The 21,643-nt window shown below is 53.5% G+C and overlaps 1 protein-coding gene across 1 annotated transcript; it reads left to right on the forward strand.

Moving 5' to 3' along the window:
• Nucleotides 1-619: 619 nt before the first annotated feature.
• MEX3A (mex-3 RNA binding family member A) lies at nucleotides 620-13,683 on the forward strand. The gene is made up of 2 exons (XM_074853218.1): nucleotides 620-1,088; nucleotides 12,578-13,683. Exons 1-2 carry the CDS (start codon nucleotides 620-622, stop codon nucleotides 13,681-13,683), a joined length of 1,575 nt encoding a protein of 524 aa, XP_074709319.1.
• The last annotated feature ends 7,960 nt before the right edge of the window (nucleotides 13,684-21,643 follow it).

A 21,643-nucleotide genomic window follows, 5' to 3' on the forward strand; every position in this document is an offset into this window, starting at 1 on the left:
GGTCCCCCCACATCCCCCTCCACCCATGACCCCGTGGGTCCCCCCGCATCCCCCTCCACCCATGTCACAGTGTGTCCCCACACAGCCCCCACCATCCATCGCACAGTGGGTCCCCCCTTAACCCCCCCCCCCCTCGTGACCCAGCGGGTCCCCCCGCGGGCCGCTGCCGGCTGCCGTGGGGGGGGTGTGCGCGGCGGCCGGGGACTACATCCCCCAGCAGGCCGCGGGCCGGGGCAGCCTCCCGCTGCGCCCAGCCGCCTTCAAACAAAAGAGTTTTCCCCCCGCGGGGCTCCGCGCCGCCCCGCGCCCCGCCGGCCCTCGCACACCCCGCCGGCGGCTGGAGCCGGGGGCGGAGGCGGCGGCGGGGGGACCCCGGCGGGCTGGAAGTGCCTGGGCGAGGGAGCTCGGGTTACAGAGAGAAAGGGGCTTGGCTAGGCAGAGGGGAGGTGGGCGGAGGGTCCTTTTCTCTGTCTGTTTCTCTCCCTCTGCCTTTTTTTTTTTCCCTTCTCCCTCCCGAGCTCTTTGTGTCCCCCCCCCACTCCCCTCCTCTCGCTCTCACACCCCCCCCCCTCCCCAACCAACCACCACCACCCAACCCCCTCTCAAGTCTTTGTTAGCCATGCCTAGCCTGGTAGTACCAGGGATAATGGAAAGGAACGGGGGTTTCGGCGATTTAGGCTGTTTCGGTGGGAGCGGCAAAGACAGAGCGCTGCTGGAGGATGACCGGGCGCTGCAGCTCGCCCTGGACCAGCTCTGCCTGCTGGGGCTAGGCGAGCCTTCCTCCTCCTCCTCCTCCTCCGCCGTGGTGCTGGTGGAGGACAGCAACAACAACAACAATAACCCGCCGCCGCCGCCGCCGCAGCAGCCCCCGCCGCCGCCGCCGCCGCCGCAGCAGCAGCCGCCGCCGCCGCCGCCGCCGCCTCCACCGGCCCCGAAGGGCTCGTCGGCGCCCAGCGCCGGGGCGGCGGAGCCCAAGTTGTGCGCGTTGTACAAGGAGGCCGAGCTGCGGCTCAAGAGCAGCTCCAACACCACCGAGTGCGTCCCGGTGCCCAGCTCCGAGCACGTGGCCGAGATCGTGGGCCGGCAAGGTGAGCGCCGTGGGTGCCGGTCCCCGTCTGTGTCCCCCCCCACCCCCCACCGTGTCCCTCCCCACGCCCGGCCGGGCCCCTTCCTCGGGAAACTTCCCCCCCGCGGCCGGGAGGGCTGGGGACCGCCCCACCGGGGGGCCCCGCCAACTTCCCCCGCGGGTCGCCCCTCGCCGCCCCCTCCCTCCCATTGTTCGGGGCCGGGGCCGGGCGGGCACCGGCGCCCCGGCCGGCTCAGCCCTACCGGGGACAAAGCGGAGGGGGCCTCCCCCCCCTCCCCGGCCGCGTCCCCGGGCGGAGCGGGACTCGCGGGGCTGCGGACGGGTCGCTACTCTTCTGGCAGGGGATTTTTTTTTGGGGGAGGGGGGCAGAGGGTGGGGGGAGATCTATAGGAATGCCTGCGTGGGCTTGTCCGGTTGTCTGCACCGGAGCCCCAAGCCCGTCGCTGCTCCGGTTCTGCGAAAGAGCTGTTCCTGAACCGCGCTCTCCGCCCTCCTCCTTTAAAAAAAAAAAAAAAAAAATTAAAAAAAAAGAAAATAAAGCGGGGGGAGGAAAGAAAAGAGCCGGCTGAGCCCGGCCCCAGCTTCCCCGCGCCCCGGCCGGGCTCGGCGCGGTGGGGAGAAAAATCCCCTTTGTTGGGTTCGGCGGAGCGAGGGGGTGTGGTTGTGCCGGGGCTCGCCGGGGCCGGGCGGGCGAGCTGCCGGGCCTAGCGCGGGTCCAAACTGCCGATTAATGGAAGTTGAACTCCTTCGGCAACCATGTGACTGGCGGGGGGACCCCGGAGCGGGCACCCGGCCGTCCCGCGTGGGCCCCACGCACGCCTCTGCCGCCCGGCCCCGCCGCTGACCACGCTCCGCGACAGGGATGCTTTTGTTCTCCTTACGGCTCTGTTCGGAGCGAGGTGGAATGGAGGAGGGCTTTAAAAAAAAAAAAAAAATTATATATATATATATACCACACCCACTCTTAAGTCACCCCTCGCCCACCCCCACCGCTCCGGGCTCCCGAGTGTGCGTGTGGGGGCGAGGTGCGCTGCGGGGAGGGCAGCTCCGCCGAGCCGCCCCTTGGCATTGCGGGAGCCGTCGCAGGGTTAAAACATGGGGCTGGCGAGAGAAGTTTTGTGTCGCTTACAGAGGGGGAAAAAAGAAAAAAAAAAAAAAAATAGTGTGGCTAAGTGGGATTTTTTTTTTTTTTTTTTTTTTTCTTTCTCTAAGCAAGTAACTTGACGCTCTGGAAGTGTGACGGGCAGAGACTGCGGCTCCAAATCCAGATGCTTCCTCTTGGGTTGGGAATTCAAATCGCCCAAGCAGGGGCTTTGCAGTTTGATGGGGGGGGAGTGGGGGTGGCTTCTTGGGGCCGGTGCTCCCAGGAGGGGATGTGCAGAGGCTGAGGTGGGCAAGGGGAAGCCACGGGGAGGGGGGATACGGATGGCTAATGGCTGTGCTTCGTTACGCCGGAGTGTGTTACGGGAACAATGGGGCCTCTGGTGGCACCGCTCTCTCCCACCAGCGAAGGCAGAGCCCCCCGTCCCCCTGCAGGGATGGAGAGCGTGGGGGGGTGCCGTCCTCCCCCAAAACTCTGGGTGCCTGCAGCGGAGGGAACGCCTCTCGCTCTGGCTTCCCCCCCACCCCGCCACGCTGGGATCGTGGCCCCTGCACTGAGGAGTTGGGGAAACAGGGGCTGGAGAGGGGGGGTGAGGGTCTGGCCAGGCAGATCCCCCCCCTCCTCCCCGGGCCTGATCCTCCCTGTGAGGCTTTTACACCGCCACGAGCCGAGCGTGGCCAGAAACAGCGGGGCTTTGCACCAACTCTGCACTGGCGGGTGCGAGGCCTGGAGAATCAGGCCCCCTTTGTTTAATAAAGTTAGAAAAGAGAGAGGATTCGGCAGGCGGAATCGAGGGGAAACGTTAGACGATGCGGGAGGTGCCCGAGTGATTTTCTTCCTGGATCTCACTCCTGCTCCAAACTCCCGAGAAGGGGGTGTGTGTCGATGCAGCGGCGTGCCCGTTGTGGCCGGGGTGATGGAGCGGAACGTGGAGACCTGGATTTTTTTTTTTTTTTTTTCCACCATTTTTTGCGTGTGTGCATGAGGGTTTTCCCACATCTGGGAAACTGGGAAATGTCAGTGGGCCAGAGCCCCGGCAAGGCGGACTGGGCAGCGCTCCATCAGTTAGTGGGTCAGACAGTGTAAGCTGTGCCCCTTTATAGAGGCGGGTGGGCAGGATCCTGTGCTGGTGGAAAGCAAGACCGCTTCAGCCGCGTCCCCGCAGCCACAGCTCTTTACTCCAGCAAAGATTGTGGCCCACACTTATTTTTAAAGGCCTATAGGAATGTCTCCCGAGTCTTGTTTTTGTGTGGAAGGATTACGAGGGTCTGCTCTCAGATGGAGCTGGGTGCAGGGCACCCTGAGGGGCCGAATCCTGCACCTGACCAGGAATCCCAGAGGGAACCCAGAAACTGCAGGTTGTCACCCCCTTGGTAATACTGCTCATGGGCCTGATGGTTTTCTAAGGAAATGAGCGTTTTATGGGTACTTGTGAATAGGGCGATGAGCATCTTGGAAAAGAGAGGGGGAAAAAAAGTAATAGTGAAATAAAAATTATTTCAGGGCTTTAATTGGTAACAGGGTTGAGCTTTAACATAGTATTTTCTGATCTGACGAACCACGCTGTTCATATTATTTTAAAATAACATCTACCCAAATATCCACCTTTGAAAGTACCTTAACTGACGTGTGTACGTGAGAGGCCTGGATCGGGGCGCGGGGGCCCTTTTACGTGCATCTGGCGATGGGATTTCCACCTGCGGTACGACTGCCCTTTACTGTGCCAGGGGAGTGTAAAGGCACTTGCATATAAATAAGGCTCAAGCCCCATATATTTTTATCGGGCTGTTTGTAAGTGTGATTTGCGAAGAGGTTTAATTGTGACGAAGAGGGTGGCTCCGCTTCGAGTGAGAGATGCTGCAGGAGCTAAACCTGTGTTTGGCGGCTCCCTGCTTTCCCCGGGAACTGTTAACGTGCCCTCGCGGAGCCAATCGCGAGCTGGAAACCTCGGTCGAGTTTGCGGTGGTGCTGGTTTGTGCGCTGAATTCGAGCAGCGCTTCTTCAGCTCACTGGGACTGACTGGGACGGGACTGGGGACTGCTGGAAGGGGCATTTTGTGGGAATTGGCCGGACAGGTGCCGAGAGCTGCTCCTCCACCGTGATGCCCCACGGTCTGCTGGGTGGCCAAGGGCTGCTTTTCAAATTAAAGGAGAGGAAACTAGAAAAGGAAGGATGAGGGGATAAAGTCATAACATCCTCTTGACTGATGTTTATGACCTCTTCCACTCTGCCCCTGGCCATGGTTGGCAATGACTTCCCTTCCCTGGCTGGATGTGGAGCCATGACCTCCATGCGTGCCCTCCCGTTGCTGCTAGGGTGAGGAGCAGGGATGTCTCTGCCCGTGTCACGCCTCCCGCAGATCGTTTCCCCCTTCCCTGGGTGTGTGGCAAGAGTGTGAACTCCGGCCGTGCTGCGCTTGGGTGGCTGAGCCTCCTGGCACGTGCCGTGGCAAGCACGGTGCTCCCTGGTTCTGGAGCTGATCTGGGCCTGCGTGGCACATTGGGGTGTTTGGTGGCTCTTGGATTTCACCTGCCAGCTCTTGTTGTGAGCATCTTCCCTGCTACACCCTTTCCGGGACCGCGCGTGTCCTCAGAGCAGATAAATTTGCCAGGGTGTGAAGACAAAGCACCGAAGCGGTTTGCAGGTGAGTTTTGAGGAGATGGTGGGGCGCCAAGGGAGTTGCGAAGGAGAAGGTTCTTGCAACCCAAGGGTGTAGGTTGAGATGGGAGAGACGCTGGGAAGAGCAGAGAGTGTGTAAAAGGTGTCGTGCTTCGGCTGTTCGGACTGTGGACTTGGGAAGGGGCAGAAATCCTCAGTCACCAAGACATCCAGGTTCTTCCCTGAAAGTCACCTGAGGCAGGCGTAGGTCAGCCTGATGAAGATGCGTATCTGACTTTTCTGCCAGTGCTAAATCTGCTCCCACTGACAAAACTGGGCTGCTGTCAGTGGAAGCAGGGAAGAGGCTGCTGGACTCTTAAGCGGGGCACGTTTAAGGCTGGATCTTGTAGTTACGGAGACGTGGTTGTGGTTCTTTGTGTGCCTGGTGTGTGCAGGCATGGGGAGAAGGTGGTGGGGCAGTTTGGCTTCCTGCTGCGCGGAGCACAACAGCGCGAGCCGCCCGCTCCCAGCAGGTACCTTCCCTATAAGAGTATTTTTGCTCTCATCATCAATAGTAGCATCTATTGTCACCGGTACCCAGAGACACCCTTTGATGAAGCATCTCCCAGCCTGCTCTAACTAGCCTGTTGTCAACAGGAATGAGATTATGTGAGAGAGGAGCTTAACATAAATTGCTCTTTCTTGGCAAGGTGAAGTCAAATAACAAGAGGCCCCACTAACCCCAGGTGATTGGGCTCTTTGTGTAGCTCCAAACATGCTCTAACGCTTTCAGCATTTAAAAATAGTCCAAGGAAGCCTTTTTCATTGAGGAAGTCTGATGATTGCAGCTCCCCCACCCACCATGTGGAGGTGGATGTACAGCATCCGAGAAGCAGCGAGGGGGTCAGATCCTGTTGTCTGCTTGCTTCACGTAAATCTTGGAGCTAGAGCCACCCGGTCTGGTGGGGCCCGAAAACCAACCTCCTTACGCCGCTCTGGCAGCTGGAGATGGGCCTTAAAGGGAGAGAGAAACTGCAGTCGGTGTCGGATTGTTATAAAGTGTTAATGAGGATCCACTTGAATTTACACCAGGGAAAAGTGCAGAACGGGATCGACTTTGTGCGGTTTGAACTAGAGGTGGGAGGAGAAAATGGGTCTGGGAGAGAGACAAAGGGAATTTTCTAGGGAGACACGCACGCTCCGCGCATCGGATCTGGCTGCCGTGCTGACCGAGTGAACCGCGCCGCAGCGCAGCCGGCCGGAATCTAGGGCAGTGGGAAAGCGTGCTGGCGTTGGGTGGGGGCCCCCGCCCCCCCGTTCCTGCCTTTGTCTGGCGGCCCCATCCTCCCGCGTCCGTCCCCCCCTGCCGCCGCCTCGCCTTGCCCCCCGCTTTCCCCCCGCGCCCCGTCCGGCTCCGAGCGTGTGCCGGGGCCACGCAGGATTGTGCCATGCGGGGGGCCGCGGGCACACCCACCCCGAGGTGATGCATTGCTGGCGGAGAGCGGCTGCTCGGGGCCGGGGGCTTCCAGCCCCACTTCCCAACTTTCCGCCACCGCACAACAAGGCAGCGATTGTCTGTGGCATCTGGGTTGTTGCTTCTGGGTCGCGTTGCTTTTTCTTTTTGTTTTTTTTTTACCCTTTTTTTTTTTTTTTATAAACAACTTTCATCGCTGTGTGAAAAAGCTTAAAATCGCTGCACTGAAACGAGGTGGTTGCTGATTTTCGTGGCGTGGTGATGTGGGTTTTTTTTTTTTTTTCCCCCTTCTTGTAAACACAACTTGCATCATCAGTACAATAAAACCTCAATGCAAAGGGATTTAGTTGTTTGTTTGTGGTCCTTTTGTGTGCATTTGTGTTTTTTGACACCACTTTCATCAGATTTTCAATGCAGCAAAATCTTACCCCACAGATATTCAGGAGGGTTTATTTGTGATGTTCTTTGTGTGCTTGTCTTTTAACATGGCTTTCATCTTAAATGGGAAAAGAATGCCCCACCTTACCAGAGATATTTGAGGGTTGTTTATTTTATGGTCCTCTTTAATTTTATGACTATAACAGAAAAAAGACCAAGTCCTAATTTGCCCTTAGGCTCTCTTATACCACACCGGCAATGTCAAAATGTCCTAAGTGGGGTATTTACAGGTGTAATTTATACTGGTGCAGTGTAAAGGTGTCTTAGTATAAATGAGAAGTGAGCTAAAAATCTTTTGTCTGTAGAGATAATTTTGTATCCGATGAAAACAAGAAATACGAGGACCTGGAGTGATTTGCGGGGTGTGTTTTTTAAAAAAAAAAACACACAAAAACCCCAACCAAACAAAAAAAACCCCACCTCGGGGCTGGATCCTTGGCTGTTTGCTGCAAACTGGTACAGCACCTCTGATGCTTTCAGGTGAAGCCCGGACTTGTGGGCACAAACTGGGACGTGCTGGAGGTGTGCCAGTTTGTGCCAGATAAGACCCTCTAGACTGCATCAGTAGCAGTGTGTGCCTGTGCAGGATCTGGCCTTCTGGCAGCAGTAAGGAGAAGGTTGTCAGCGGGTCTAACTCTGAATTTACACCGAAGTAAAACACCCGGTGGAACTACTCCACAGGCATGGGTGCATTTCCATGGCTGGCATTTACACCGTCCGTGGTGCAGCGGGCACATCCACGCCGAGCACCGCTCCGGCCTTTTCCTGCTGCGCTGGGTGTAAACCACAGGGAGGTCCCATGGAAACACGTCGGGTTTACGCCACTCCGAGTGAGCAAAGATTTGGGATGGGTTCGTGCGAAGTACCTGGCGGTCAGATCGGATGCGTCCTACACCCCTTGTTGCCCTCGTGAGCGACGGCCTTAGCTGGGCAGGTGGTCCGAGCTCTTGAAGCCTTCTCTGTTAGTTTTGATGGATTTGTTTACCCCTGATGCAGGGGGAAAGAGAGAGGAGAATGTGGCTGTGCATCCAAATCTCCCCCTGCTTCCCCACCCCTCCCCGGTTTGGCAATGTCTAGACTCGATTTATTCATTTGTTTTTAGCCAGAGCTAGCTGCTCTGCGGATTAATTCCAGTTAGATAACTGGTCTGGGTGCCCGAGGCTTGACAGTCCTCAAGGGTTTGTTCCTGTATGTTAACATTTGTGGCTTACTAGGGTGATTTGCAAACACATTTACTTTGAGTCAATTGGCAATCAGTTAACTGAAGTTAAAAAGAAAAAGGGGTGGGGGAGGAAATAACCATACAAGCCTCCTTTGCAAAAGGCTTTGGGATCTGTGTTATTGGCAAAAAAAAAGAATAATAGAAGCTAGGTAGTGGAAACACAACAAGAAAGGGCTTAATTCTCTCTCTAATATAAAAATCTAACTGGCAGGAGTCTGCCAGGGATCAATTAGCTGATGTCTGCACACTGCCTTAAAGAGTAGAACACTACAGCAAAGTTATATATTATTACAGTTTCTACAGGTCCTTTTCTCCTCTCAGCTTTACATTTTTAACACCACCTACTAAGCAGTTCTCTCCCCTTTTAATAATCCACCGAGTAAAGCAGTTTGTTGCACGTTGTTTTCAAATTTCAGTTACGCACGAAGAAAGCCTTTCATTAAAAAAAAAAAAAAAAACCAACATACAGGACAAATTTCATTTGGAAAAAAAAAGCACATAGGACCATGCTCCTCATCTGGCCAGGATGTAAAGGGCCACAACCTGATCTGGCTGTGCCCTGTCAGAAACGGAGCGATGTCAAAGGAGGCTCAGCCCCTATTTAGTCGTGCGAAGCAAGGTCAGGGTTAGGGTTGAGTTGGGCTGGGAGCCTCGGTACTAAGTGGGTAAATCAGATTTAAGCCCGGCCTGATTTTAGCTGATGTAAATCAGCGCAGCTCTCTTGAAAGTTGGTGGAGTTATCTGGATTTATACTGCTGATGGCTTGGCCTGTTGTCTGCACCAGTTTAGAGCTGCTGAAGATCTGGGCCACTGAACCTGCTGGGCTGCTGGTCGTGATGGAGTTGGTCTAATTTCCTGTGGGGTTATTTTCTCCAGTTTTTAAGCACAGGATCCCCCATCTGTCTGTCTCTGCAAAGCTGGCTTTCCTGTCTGCAGGCCTGCACGGAGACCCTCCCTCCTCCTCCCCCTGCTTCTCACACCATCGACTGCACCATGCGTCCTTTTGTCCGTTTCGAGATCCTCCCTCCCCCTCTCGCCACGCTCTCTCCTTGCCCGTCGCCCTTTTGCCGTTTTGGGGTGTCTCTCCTTTGCCTCCGCACCCCTCATTCTCCTCCTCCCTCGGAGGAATCTCGGCGTGCCTCTCCCTCAATTTCCATCACCTTTCCTCCATCCCTAACTCCCTCCCACCCTCTCCAGCTCATGTAACTCGCTTACATTTGCCCTCATTCATGTGTATTCCTTGCCACTGTTTCCTTCCATCTGTCCCCAGCATGGAGCCCCCGTCCTTTGTCACTGCTCTGCTTGCATGACCCTTCGTGTCGTCTCCTTGATTGTTTCCTGTCGTGCTGGGCTCAGATCCCTCTCCCCCCACACGCAGTCATTGTCCCGTGGCTTAGAAAAACGCCGAACCCAAGCCCAGCCCTGACAAACGCCTACCTGAGGTCCTTCTGCAAACCAGAGCGAGCCTCGCGCTCCTGGGAGGCAGAACGCGGGTCACTGAGGAATTCAGCAAATGCTCCTTCAGTCCGGGGTGACGCATGGGAGTCATTTTGAGCGCGGATGCTTGCCGCTAACACCCCCTTTCTTTCCATGCAACGCTCCGGTGATATCCCTGGGGAAATGGTGGCATCTCGGTTAATCTTCCTAAGATGGAATCTCCATCTTTGGAGTGAGCGGCGTAGGAGCGGGGCAGGGAAATGTCTGCCAGGGATGGGGCAGGGAGAGCCGACCCTGCCCTGGGGCCGCGGGAGGACGTAGGTGACTCCTTGTGGTCTTATCCCACCCTCCACAGGCTCCTTGGGATGCACCTTTATTCTGCGGTTTTGTCTGCGTGGTTTTATTCTACAGTCGTGTTGTGCCTAGCACTGTAAAGTCCTGCTCTTTGAGTTTCCTAAGTGCTAATTATACAGCGCTGTAGATGACCATCAGTCCACATCAACTGTTTAGAAACTTTACTGAACAAAGCATTGCAAATAGACTTCAGGGTGCAAACTCAGTCGGGAGTAACATGTGAGCGACATTGGACTTGGCAGGGGGTGGATTTGGTTTGGATTTTGGGGATTTGCCCAGCTCCTTCTGTGGGTCAGATCTAGCATTTCCATTCCCCAGGAATGTGAAATTAGTGGCTTAGAGATGGGTTTAATGCAGCAGCATCGCAATGTGAAGTATTACAGGAAGTTTTGCAGTAACACAAGGCAAGAGACAGCTATTCTCCCCACTCCACAAATGGGCGACTGAGGCTCAGAGAGCTCAAGTAGCTCTGAGGAGTTAAAAGCTGCACTGGGAGTCGACGGCAAAGTCAGGATTTACCGACACGTGTCCTGCACCAATGCCAAGACCCTCTGACGGGCGGTGGGGTTTCGGAGCTGTGCCGGGAGGTTTCGTGTTCGCGCAGTCTCCTGCAGTTTGACGAGGCTGCACCCCGGTGCCCATGCGATGTTGCGAGATGCGAGTGTGACCTGTCAGGCTGAGCGTGCTTTGTGCAGCTGAAACTATTGGTTGTACCGCGCGCGGCGCCTGCCACCGCTGCGAGCGCGGGGAGTTATTCTTGTCAGCCGTAGTGGCACGAGGCTCTGTTTTTATCACTAAAGGTGCGGGGTTCAATTCTTGCTAATGATACGTGGTGGTGGGATCGTTACGTCCCTGTAAATACCCCGATGTCACAAGTCTGTGTCTCACGAGACGAGCTGCAGATAAGTGGCAGCACTGAGTGGCAGCCCTGAACTCCCAGCTGGGAGAGATGTTGTTATTTATTAGGATCTGTATAAATAATAACGTTCCAGCCCACGAGCTGAGGAATCTTAATTTCTTGGTTGCAGAAGCATGGTCTGCAGGTCATCTCGTATATGATGTCCGTGTAGTATGTTGAGGAAGACTTGGTGTCAGATGGTCAGAGGAGAGGACAAGAGGCTCCTTTTAGGTAGATAAGATGGGGTGGGGAGGAGGTGGGAGATCTCACAGAGATTTCAATGCCATATCCTGAGTCAGACACCTGAATCCTTAGGAAACCAGGGCAAAATGCTCACCTTGCTCCATTTGCACCGGTAGAAATGTGGTGCCCTGGAGAATCACATCTTTTAGCTTTTCTTAGTGACCCGAGCTTAGAGCAAACCTCCCCACAGAGGAAGCCCCAGTCTGCATGGGAACTTGGTGCCAGGCTTTGAAAATGCCTTCAGGCACCGAGTAAGGCTGTTGGAGAGAGGGCTCGGAGGGACAGCAGCAGGGAGGGTTTCCAGAAGGAGTTTAGAAAACTGTGCCACATCTGTAAAAATATTTAGTTGCTTGATGGCATCCTAGTGTCATCTAGGAACCTGGAGTCACACAGCTGGCTCCAAAGCCCTCTAAAAAACCATTTGGAAGCCAAAACACACTGAGAAGTCTCTTGCCTTTTTTGGAAAAGCAGAAGGATGTTTTCTGAGCTGTAAGGAGCAGGGGGAATAGGCTTGGTGGGCTCCAGGGAGGTGGATGCTGATATGTAAAAGCACTGGCATGGCAAGTGACCTCAGGAAAGGGTCCGAGCGCCCGGACTGCTGTGGTGGGGAGTCTTGTGGCCATCAGCGTTTGATAAACCAGATGGAGAGTCGAGGGCAAAACGCAGCTCTTGGCTGGATGGGCTCCCTGCCCCGGGCAGCCAGCACCCTGCCTTCGCCGCGGCTCCTCGGGAGCACCAGGAGCAGGGTCTGCGCACAGCTTGCGGTGGGGCTCTGTGTGGACACGGGAGGGCAGCCCTGTCCCATTTCGTGCTGTTTTGACCCCAAAGCAAATACTGGCTTCCTGCTACCCCCCAGCCTTCTAGCAGTGCTGATGTTTGGGGTCCCACCATATCTGAGGTGGAGAGCCCAAATTGCTCTGTCTCTGCTACTCCCCCCCAAGCTTGCCCCCTGAAAAGTGACCTGGGTCACACCGGATTCATCCCAAAATCTCCACAGTAGGACAGAAGTGCCTGTGGAGGGCTCTGCTCTCTTGAGTTATGGCAGACGTCTCTCCCCTCGTGCTCCCCGTGAGCTGGCGCGGGATGTCGACGAGGCTCTACATCGGCCATGCCTGGCTGTGGACTCAGCATCTCCCTACTTTCTCTTGTCATCTCCAGCCTCTCTCACAGCCCCGTGTGTCAGCCAAATCCTTCCTGTCCCACTCTTGACGAGAGGGGGAGCCAGGGCAGCCATCTTCTCTGAGGGGCAACATGGCGGGGCCTGGGCCTCAGCAGGGACGGGCTTCCTCACAGGGACCACTTGGCCCGTGGAGGGGGCTTGAATCCCCCCTCCAGCTCCCTGATGCTTGGGGGTGTGTGAAAGGGGGATGTCTGAGGGGTGACTGCTGAGGAGCGGCTGATTTCTGAGGGGAGGTGGCTGAGGGGCATTGTGGTGGGGGGCAGCACACAAAATGGCGACACCCGCCTGAGGATGAGGGAGTGGGGAGCTCCTGAGGGAGGAGCTCTCTGGGGATGGTGAGGGGGAAACCTTCCTCTGGCATTTCTTCTGTCAGGGTTAGGGGGGGAAGGGCCTCTCCCTCGTTTTAGGTCCCCAGGCAGTGGCTGCTGCGTGGTGTGGAGCCTTCTGAGAACATGGCAGCTCAGCCTGGTTTCATGAGGAAGAGGGGAGGGCGGCAGGACAGCCTCTCTAACCTCCCTGCCTTGTTTTCTCTCTCTTCCCCAAGGCTGCAAGATCAAAGCCCTTCGGGCAAAGACCAACACCTACATCAAGACTCCAGTGCGGGGTGAGGAGCCGGTCTTCATGGTGACGGGACGGCGGGAGGACGTGGCAATGGCCCGGCGGGAGATCATCTCCGCTGCCGAGCACTTCTCCATGATCAGGGCCTCCCGCAACAAGGCTGGCACCACTTTTGGCAGCGCTCCCACCTTGCCGGGGCAAGTCACCATCCGGGTGCGTGTGCCCTACCGTGTGGTGGGCTTGGTGGTGGGCCCCAAAGGAGCCACCATCAAGAGGATCCAGCAGCAAACCAACACCTACATCATCACGCCCAGCCGGGACCGGGACCCCGTCTTCGAAATCACCGGTGCGCCGGGCAACGTTGAGCGCGCCCGGGAGGAGATCGAGACCCACATCGCGGTGAGGACGGGCAAGATCCTGGAGTATAACAACGAGAACGACTTCCTCTCCAGCAGCCCCGACTCCGGCATGGAGAACCGCTACTCGGAGGCCTGGCGAGTCCATACGCCGGCGCCGGGCTGCAAGCCCCTCTCCACCTTCCGGCAGAACAGCCTGGGGTGCATCGGCGACTGCTCTGTCGACCCCGTCTACGAGACCCCCCGGCTGAATGACCAAAACGACTTCAATTACGGTTACCTCTTCCCCAACTATGGCGTGAACAAGCAAGATCTGTATTACGGGGTGCCGGAGTCGGGTGCCCCGATGTGGGCTGGGCAGGAGAACACCAACCCCGTCTCGGTGCTCTTCTCGAAGCAGCAGCGGTCCAGCAGCACCGGCGCCATCCACCCAAATTCACATCGCTCCCCGTCCTCCTCCATCCAAGAGCCCAATCTCTCCGGTCTCCCCAGGCGGTCCCAGGGGGAACCACTCCAAGGGTTTTCCAAGCTGGGGACGACCGCCGCTGCCCGGACGTCTGTCTCCAGCAGCCGCGAGTGCATGGTGTGTTTCGAAAGCGAAGTTACGGCAGCTCTGGTGCCGTGCGGCCACAACCTCTTCTGCATGGAGTGTGCCGTGAGGATCTGTGAGAGGACTGATCCAGAGTGCCCGGTTTGCCACGCTGCAGCCACTCAGGCCATTAGAATATTTTCCTAAAGAGACAGAGCAGGGCTTTGGGGTGGGGGGGTGGGGGTAGGAAGGGAGCGTGGGGGGGTCCAGGAAAGCAAAATGATGATAATAATAATAATAATAATGATAATAATAATAATAATAATAATGACATCTGAAGAACAAACAAATGAATGAAAGAATAAATTAATTTAAAGAAGAGGAAGAAGAAAAAAAAAGAAATTATTTTACAAGCAATGTATGTTATTTTTTAAAAAAAAAAAAGTGAATAATAAAATTAAAATGAATAGCAAAGCCAGAAATTTTGAAGGGCGAACGATGCTCCAGCCTGCAATGTCTTTTTTAAAACAAGTACTCTGAACGCACACTCGGATCTCGCAAGCAAAGCGGTTTAGTTCAGTTTTTTTTGGTGGTGAGATTGGGACTTCTCTGCATTGACCAAGCCAGGCCATCTCGATCGGACGGAGAAGGGAGCAGGGACGCGGGGAGGGCCCTGCCAGCCTTTCTTCTCCAGCCACGTTCAATCTTCATCTTGGTCTGAAGCCCCTACTCTCCTCCCCCCCAGGGATGTCAGCCCAACTGGGAGCTCAGAAAGAAACAAATAGAAAGAAAGGAAAACGGATGACGGGGATTTAGAAAAACGAGAAAGAAACCATCAACCTCTGGGAACCTGTTAGAACGAGGGCACAACTGTATTACCTCAAAGATATAAACAAAAAAAAAAAACCACAGCAGCTAAAGAACTTTTATTGTTTTCCTTTTTTTCTAAAAAAAACCAAACAAAAAACCACAAAAAAAAATCAAAAAAAGATGATGAAGAAATAAAAATGACGCCGGTGAAACTGAAGAAGGTTTGGAAGAACCTATTGGAATCACACTGGGCGATTAGCATTTATTTTATTATTCTGAGCCACCGTGGAGTCTGGAACTTTGTTCTTTTTTCCTTATCCGAGCAGGGATTTGTTCATCAGACGAATCAGGAGTCACTAACAGGGTATTTCAAAAGCAGTCCTGAGTTCCCATCCATGGGGGGAGTGTATCGACTTCCGTGTTTCCGTAGTTCACTCTTCATCCTTTTTTCCAAGTGATGCCAGCTGCAGCTACACACAACACACACACACACACACACATAACATTGTGCTTTTCTTTTCTTAAAAAATATATATATCGCACCAAAACCTAAGAAAGACGATCATGCAATACAGGCAATGAGCCCATACAAAACCAACATGCATCCCAACAGAAAGCAAAAAAAAACCCCGAGTTTATATATATAATTTTGTTGTCGTCGTTTTTAAACTGGACCAAAACTTTTGTTACCCAAAACCGAGTGGGGGGAAAAAAAAAAAAAAAAGAAGAAAAAGTATTTCTTTATGGACCAAAACCTCTTCAGCTGTCCTTTACCTGGATCTTCCTGAGGTTGGCCACTTTTATATATTATATTTTTTTCAGAACGAAACAAAACAAAAAAAAATTGCCTTGTTGAACATCCTTTAATCATTTCAAGACTCCTGGTTTTGTTAAATCAGATACTTTTTAAACCATTGGGAAGTGGGAGAGGATGGGCTTCGAATCTGGCTTCTGTGCCAATGCACACAAGATGCAAGCCAGCATCTTAACATCATCAGGTTTGTTCAACCGGTCTCTGGATGCCAAAATGCTGTGATGGTAAAGATGTGTGTTGGATTAACCTATCAAGTACCAGTATACCTATCTATAAATATATGTGTATATATATATATAGGCACTTAACTCATCAAGCACCTATATATATATATATGTGTATATAAAATCATATATATATAATTTTTCTCCCACCACCACCGCTTCCCTGTTTCCTACCCCTCAACTTCTGCTCACAGATCCTGGACCCTGATTTAGAACTGAACCAACAAGTTTCACAACTTGGCAGAGACAGTTCTACAGCAGAAAAAAAAAAAAAAAAAATAAAAATCGCCTGAGATTTTTTTTTCCCTTCAGTTACAGGAGACTTTATTTTCATCGTAATAATGTTCCTGGGAACATCCCCTCTTCTGCTCAGTTTGCTGCCGCTTGCTCCCGGTTGCTGCCTCCACCCCGGTATGGTCTGCTCGAGCCATCCTTGGTCACCGGAGGAGAGGCTGAGCTTGCCACACTCGGGGCAGGCTGCTCTGGTGCTCTGCGTCGATAAAGATCCACTTTCGATCTTCAGATATCGGGTGGAGGGGCGTGAAATGATGTACCTCCACCATTTTGCATCAACGGTAAAATATTATGTAGGGGCAAGAGGTAGATGGAGGGGGTGGACGACGTTCCTAGGCTCTGTAGTGGATGCTGATGTTTTGGAAAAAGAAAAGAAATGCTGTGCTAAAGGGACACTGTCAGGTCGAATTTGTACTCACCTCCTCCCCAAAGCTTTAAGAAATCTCCGGCCGCTTGCTTCTCCCGGCCCTGTGGTGTGCACAGCACCGGGAGCGGGTCGGGATGGGAGCGCTTCCCGGGGGAAGGTGCCGCGTTTTGGACCCGCCGGTGTGGGAGCCGTGGGGCGATGGAGGGCCGGGGGTGCTGGCCAGCCCTGCTCCGGCCCAGTTCCCAAAACCTCCACGGCCCGGTGCTGTCCCAGGGCACGGACGTACAAGCCATCCCCCCGTGGAAGCGTGGCCTCGGCGAAGGCTTCAGAGCCCCGGCCAGCTCTGGCCGCGTCCTTTCTAAAACTGGCCCAGTTCTTGTTCAAAATCTGGCTTCGGTTTGGTCCCAGTAAAAGAAGGGGAGGGAGAGGGGGAACGTTTCTGTTCTCTCCCCTCCCCACGCGCACCACCTCCTCCGTCATGTCCCGTCCCCCCCCACCCCAGGGTTGTATTTTAACCGTTCATTGTGCAAAATTCTCCCGCTGATGTCGAGAGAGTGGTTGGGGCAAGAGCTGGGTTGCGGGGGTGGGGGGGGGGCGGGCTTGGGGGGGGGATCCAACCACCCTTCAAAGGGGCGTTCGGAAATGTTCGTGTTGGTAACGGAGGGGATTTAGGTGGAAACTGCAACGGCAAATGCTTCCCTGGCCGAGTCCCCCGGGGCCGATATGTTAGTTGAGTGACTAGTCGTTCTTGGCTGAGTGAAGTCTGTTCGTGGTAATGTGAGCAAGTTTTTGATCAATGTCTTTATTTGATGCCAGGTTGTGAAGAGGTGGGTGGGAGCGGGGAGGGGGGAAGGAGACACCCGTGTCGGGGACCTGGGGTGGGGGGGACCTATTCTAGCACTGACCCTAGGGAGTGGGGAGGGGGGAAGGTAAGGGGGGCTCTTGTCTGCTCCTTTTATCTCCTCCCTTACCTTAACAAGCGAAAACGATGTAAAAGCCTCCTGCATGCTGAAAAATGTTAGAGAAAAAAAAAAAAACCTTTCTTTTTTTAAAAAAAAAAAGGAAAAAAAAAAAAAAAGGAATAATGACCCAAACAAACGTCCATGCTTGCTGATCGGAACCGGAGGGGGGGGCTGTCCGTCTGTGCAGGCAGCGGCACGTCTGCCCCTCTCTGCAGACGAGGTTCCTACTCAAGTCTCCAAGTTGGCCTTTAATAAAATCTTCAGTTCCAATAACCTTTATATATATATATATATACATATATATATACATATACATATATATTAAAAGAAAGCTTGATGTAGCAGTTCTAGTTTAAAATGAATAGAAGTATTTCGGCCCCTGTTTTATTTTGATTTCTCCTTTTCCCCTGCTTTCCCCTGTACCCCCATCAACTCCATATTTTGATGTAGCAACTTTGGAAGAAAGAAAAACAGGCGCTGTAAACGCACCGAGAGCTACCTCTGGCCCGAGGGGGGGCTGCACGGGGGGCTCGGGCAGTGCGGGAGAGCTGCGGCCCCCCCGCCGCTCCGCGGCCCGTCGGGGGCACCCCGAGAGGGGCAGTCCCGGGCCCTGCCTGTTAGCATCCTAGGGGAGCCCGGTTGCGGGGCTTAAACAACAAATTTGCGTAACTTTTTTTTTTTTTTTTTTCTCTCTTTTTAAATATATGTATATATATAAAAATCTTAAAAAAAAAAATAAAATAAAAACAAAAAACAAGAAAAATGCCCATGACCTTAACTATTTGCTCTGACTTGTATCTTCCTTGATAGGTGACTAAAAATGGCTTGTTGGTCTAATTCACCAGCAATAACGTTAACTAAAGACAGACCCCTCCTCCCTGCACCCTGCCCTTCTCTGCAGCAAGGTCCGAGCGGGGTTCGCTGCGCACGGGTCCCCCTTCCCTCCCGCCCCCCGGGGCCGCCTTCGGTGACCCCCCTTGCGATAGGAGCAGCGGCAGCGTAAACCAGCTGAGCTAAACCTCGCTAGCTTCATCTGCCCTAAACACCCCTCCCAGGGGTCTGAGATAACCCATTTTGGGTGCTAAATTGAGACGGGGCACCCTACTTGCACCGGGGGTGCGGAGGAGGGAGGCACGTGGCGCTGGGACCCGGCACACGAAGCCGGGTCTCGCCCAGCCGCCTGGCTCTCCCTCTGGTTTAGGAGCAGCAAACCCCTTGCGGGGGGAGCCTGGTCCTCAAGACCACCCCATCTTGCAAAATCGGGGAGGGGGGGGTAACGAAGCAGCTGGCCCACCAAAAGCGGGCCGGCTCCTCGCAGCGGTACGGCGACGCGCGTGCTTGCAGGACGGGACCTCGCGGGTGGCCCCGTGGCAAACGGCCGCCGCCGCTTTCCCCTGGGCGCTGCTGGCCAGGCAGGGGAGCGGGGTGGCCCCGAGCGTTTTCATCTGCCCGTGGGGTTGGCGGAGCCAAGGTGGGGGCACCCAGCTGGGACTTGTGCCCGGCTGGGTGCCGGTGGCTGTGTCCCCTGGGCGCTCATCCTGCTGCAGGGCTGAGCTGCGGTGGGGCGCTTTTGTGAGGCGCGAGTGGCGGGACGGAGGGCAGGTCCCCAAAAACCCAGGGGGCTCGGAGCATAGCTGCGTTGGAAGGTGCTGAGCTGTTAGCAGGAGGCTTCCAGGCCCGTGGGGGGATGGAGTGGACCAAGCGAATGGGACCGACTTGGTGCCAGACGCGCCGGTTCAGCGCGCCGCTGGGATTTACGCACGTGCTTTGCCAAACCGTGGCCAATTCGGCGCTCGCTGAAACCGAGGAGCGGGAGCTCCGGTGCTTTGCTCAATTCGGGACTCATCCTGCAACCTTTCCTTGTGGACGTGACCTTGCGGGCAGAGCCGAGGCGGTGGCAGGGCTCCCCGGTCCTGGCAGAGCCGGGGGATGTGACCAGGAAGCGGACGGGTGGCAGCGGGGTGCTCGGCAGCGGAGTTTCGGGGTGATGCCGTGTCCCCCGAAACCTGCTGCGCCTTTGGCTGGTGTTCGGCGGGGACAGGGACTCCTGGAGAAGGGACGGTGCGGGGGAGAGGGTGACAAAACATAACAAAGGGAAACGGCGGGATAAAGTAATATGCTGTGATGTCATCCTCATCGACATAAATTATATAGAGAATAGTATGTATTATAATACATAACAAAAGAAAAAAAAAGAACCAAAATTGGATTTATATTTAATGAGGAGATACTATAAAAATATCTTGTCCTAGCTCCCATTTGCAAAAGTATTTTTCAGCTGGAGGGATATCTATTATTTTTTTCTCTTTTCTTTCTTTCTTAAAAAAAATAATCTCCATACATACAAAGGCTCAGACTGTTAATATTGTGAACCTCTTAAATCAAAATGATCCAACCTGTTTATTTGGTATTTGAAGGGTTTATTTTGATGCATTTACTGGTGTTTTTTAAAGAGAGAGAGAGGAGGGAAAAAAAGACTAAGATTTTAAAATTAGAACATTTCTTTATAATTTAATATTCTATTTTAATAAATGCATTTATTACATGTAAATGTAGCAAGGAACTGGGCTAATAAAAATACTTTTTATTAGGTAATTTATTATAAGAAAAAAGGATATTTTATTTTATGATAAAGTGATCCTTAAAAGTTTAGAAGGTTTAGAATATATGTAGGTTAAAAAATACATTTGTATCCAGAGTATTGCTTAAAAAGTGTTTTTAATATATGTTTCCTTTTTTGTGTGTGCGTGTGTGTATGTAAAAGGTGATAGTTATGGTGCAGATAGCCCTTTCCAGAAATAAGAAATTAACACAGTTGGATGTATTTAAAAAAAAAAAAAAAGAAAAAAGGTAATTAAAAACCAGAGACGTAGAAGAGAAAAACCACTATGAATCAAAGCCCGTGCGGTCGTTTCGAAGCCCCCGTCCTGTGGTTGCTCTGTCTAGCGAATCCCTTTGCAGGGGGTCGAGGTCTGAGCGCGCTGACACGGCTTTGTGGGCTCAGGCTTTGGCTGCAGAGACCCTCGGGGCCGGGGCTCGGGGGTCTTTCGGCCGCGTCGCCCAGCGCCGGCCCCCGGCGAGCCCCGGCCCCGCTGCCACGAAGCACTCGCACCCGCGGGCTCCCCGGGGCCCGGCTCCGACCCGCCGCCCAGGCATGAAGGTTTGCTCTGGCCGTGGCTTCTTTCGGGAGGGCAGGGGCTCGAGGGGAGGCTGGGCACTCCTGGAAAACAAAGCTTGCCTTCCTCACCTCCTCCGCCCTCCTCCTGCTCCTTTTCCTACCCGCGCTACAACGAGCCCTATCCCGTCCCAGGGAGCCGGTGGGAGAGTTTTGCCATTGATTCGGTTCGCACCAGGGTTTCAGAGAGCCCTGTCTAAAACTGCTTCTTGTCAGAGGCGAGAGGATTTACGGTCCTTCCCGCAGTCTTGACGGGAGGGACCGACAGGCAGTGCCAGCTCGGACCTCCCCGGGACGGGAGCGTGCTCGCAGGGCTGCTCTGCGAACCGAGCGGGTGGTTGCCATCCGTTGCCTCCCTTTAGGCTTTGGCTCCATTTCTTCCTGCAGCTGAGCGGTTGCAAGGACGGGATTATTCTGTCCCAGCCTTCAGGCCAGGCCCGATCTTGCACACATCCACCGTCGTCCTTTCGGACCTAAGGGCTTGTGCGGGACCGGTGCTCTGCCGCAGCGGCTTGGGGCTTGTACCGGGTGCTCTGAGACAGCTTGTGCAGAGCCTTGGCCAGCTTTGACCCGTCCTAGATAGGTAAATGTTACCCTTTCTGCTCCCCCCAAGCCAGCGTGGGCATGTCTTGTGCAAGACAGCTGAGGGAAGGACAGCCTGGAGCCAGCGGAGTGCCCCCTTTTCAGCCAGTGAGGCTCTGAGCTTGCGAAGCACGTGCTTTAATCCAGGAAAGCACTTAGGCATGCGCTTAGCTTCAGCCACATCCCCGAGGGTTTTGCAGGATCTTGGCCCAAGGAGCTGCTTTGCAGACGGGCTGAGCAGCCTCGACCTCCCCATGGGCTGGGGAGCACGGGGGGGGTCCCGCACCTCCACCGCCAAGCCAGCCCTTGGCCTGCTCCCCTTCCCAAAGCGGCAGGAAGGTGAGGGATGCTTCTGCTCTGTTGCCTTTCAAAGAAGCATTTTAAAATAAGATTTTTTTTGTTTGTTTGTTTGTTTTTAACCAAAAAGGAGAAGAAAAAAAAAAGTTTGAGTTGATGGGTATTAAGAAAAAGTTAATAATAATAAACATTCAAATTTATTTCATATAATCCTAGAGTAAAGATTAAAATAAAATTAACTAGTTCAAATAGTAGATGCTATCCATATTGTTTAATCTATAGTAGATCCAAGTGATCCCAGACAGAGCAGAATGTAAAATAAACTTGTAAACAAGATCAGCTATCATTTTTAACTTCCCCAGAAATTCCATCTTTTTTTGGTACTATTTTTCTGAAGCAAACAAATAAACGAACGAAAGCCTAACAAAATAACAGACCACCGACTGGTACCTTCTGTCAATCAAAGTCCTGAAGTTATTTTTATAGAGGGGAAAAAAAAAATGGGATCTAATAATATGTATTTTTTTAAAAAGATACGTTTGGGTTTTTATGTTGCTTTTTTAATAAAAATATAAAGATTTGGCTAGTCACTGAACAAAATAAGAAAGTTTTAGGCCGTTATTTTTGCCTTATTCTGACCTC

Source organism: Strix uralensis, chromosome 32 (assembly GCF_047716275.1).
Source record: "Strix uralensis isolate ZFMK-TIS-50842 chromosome 32, bStrUra1, whole genome shotgun sequence".
NCBI lineage: Eukaryota > Metazoa > Chordata > Aves > Strigiformes > Strigidae > Strix > Strix uralensis.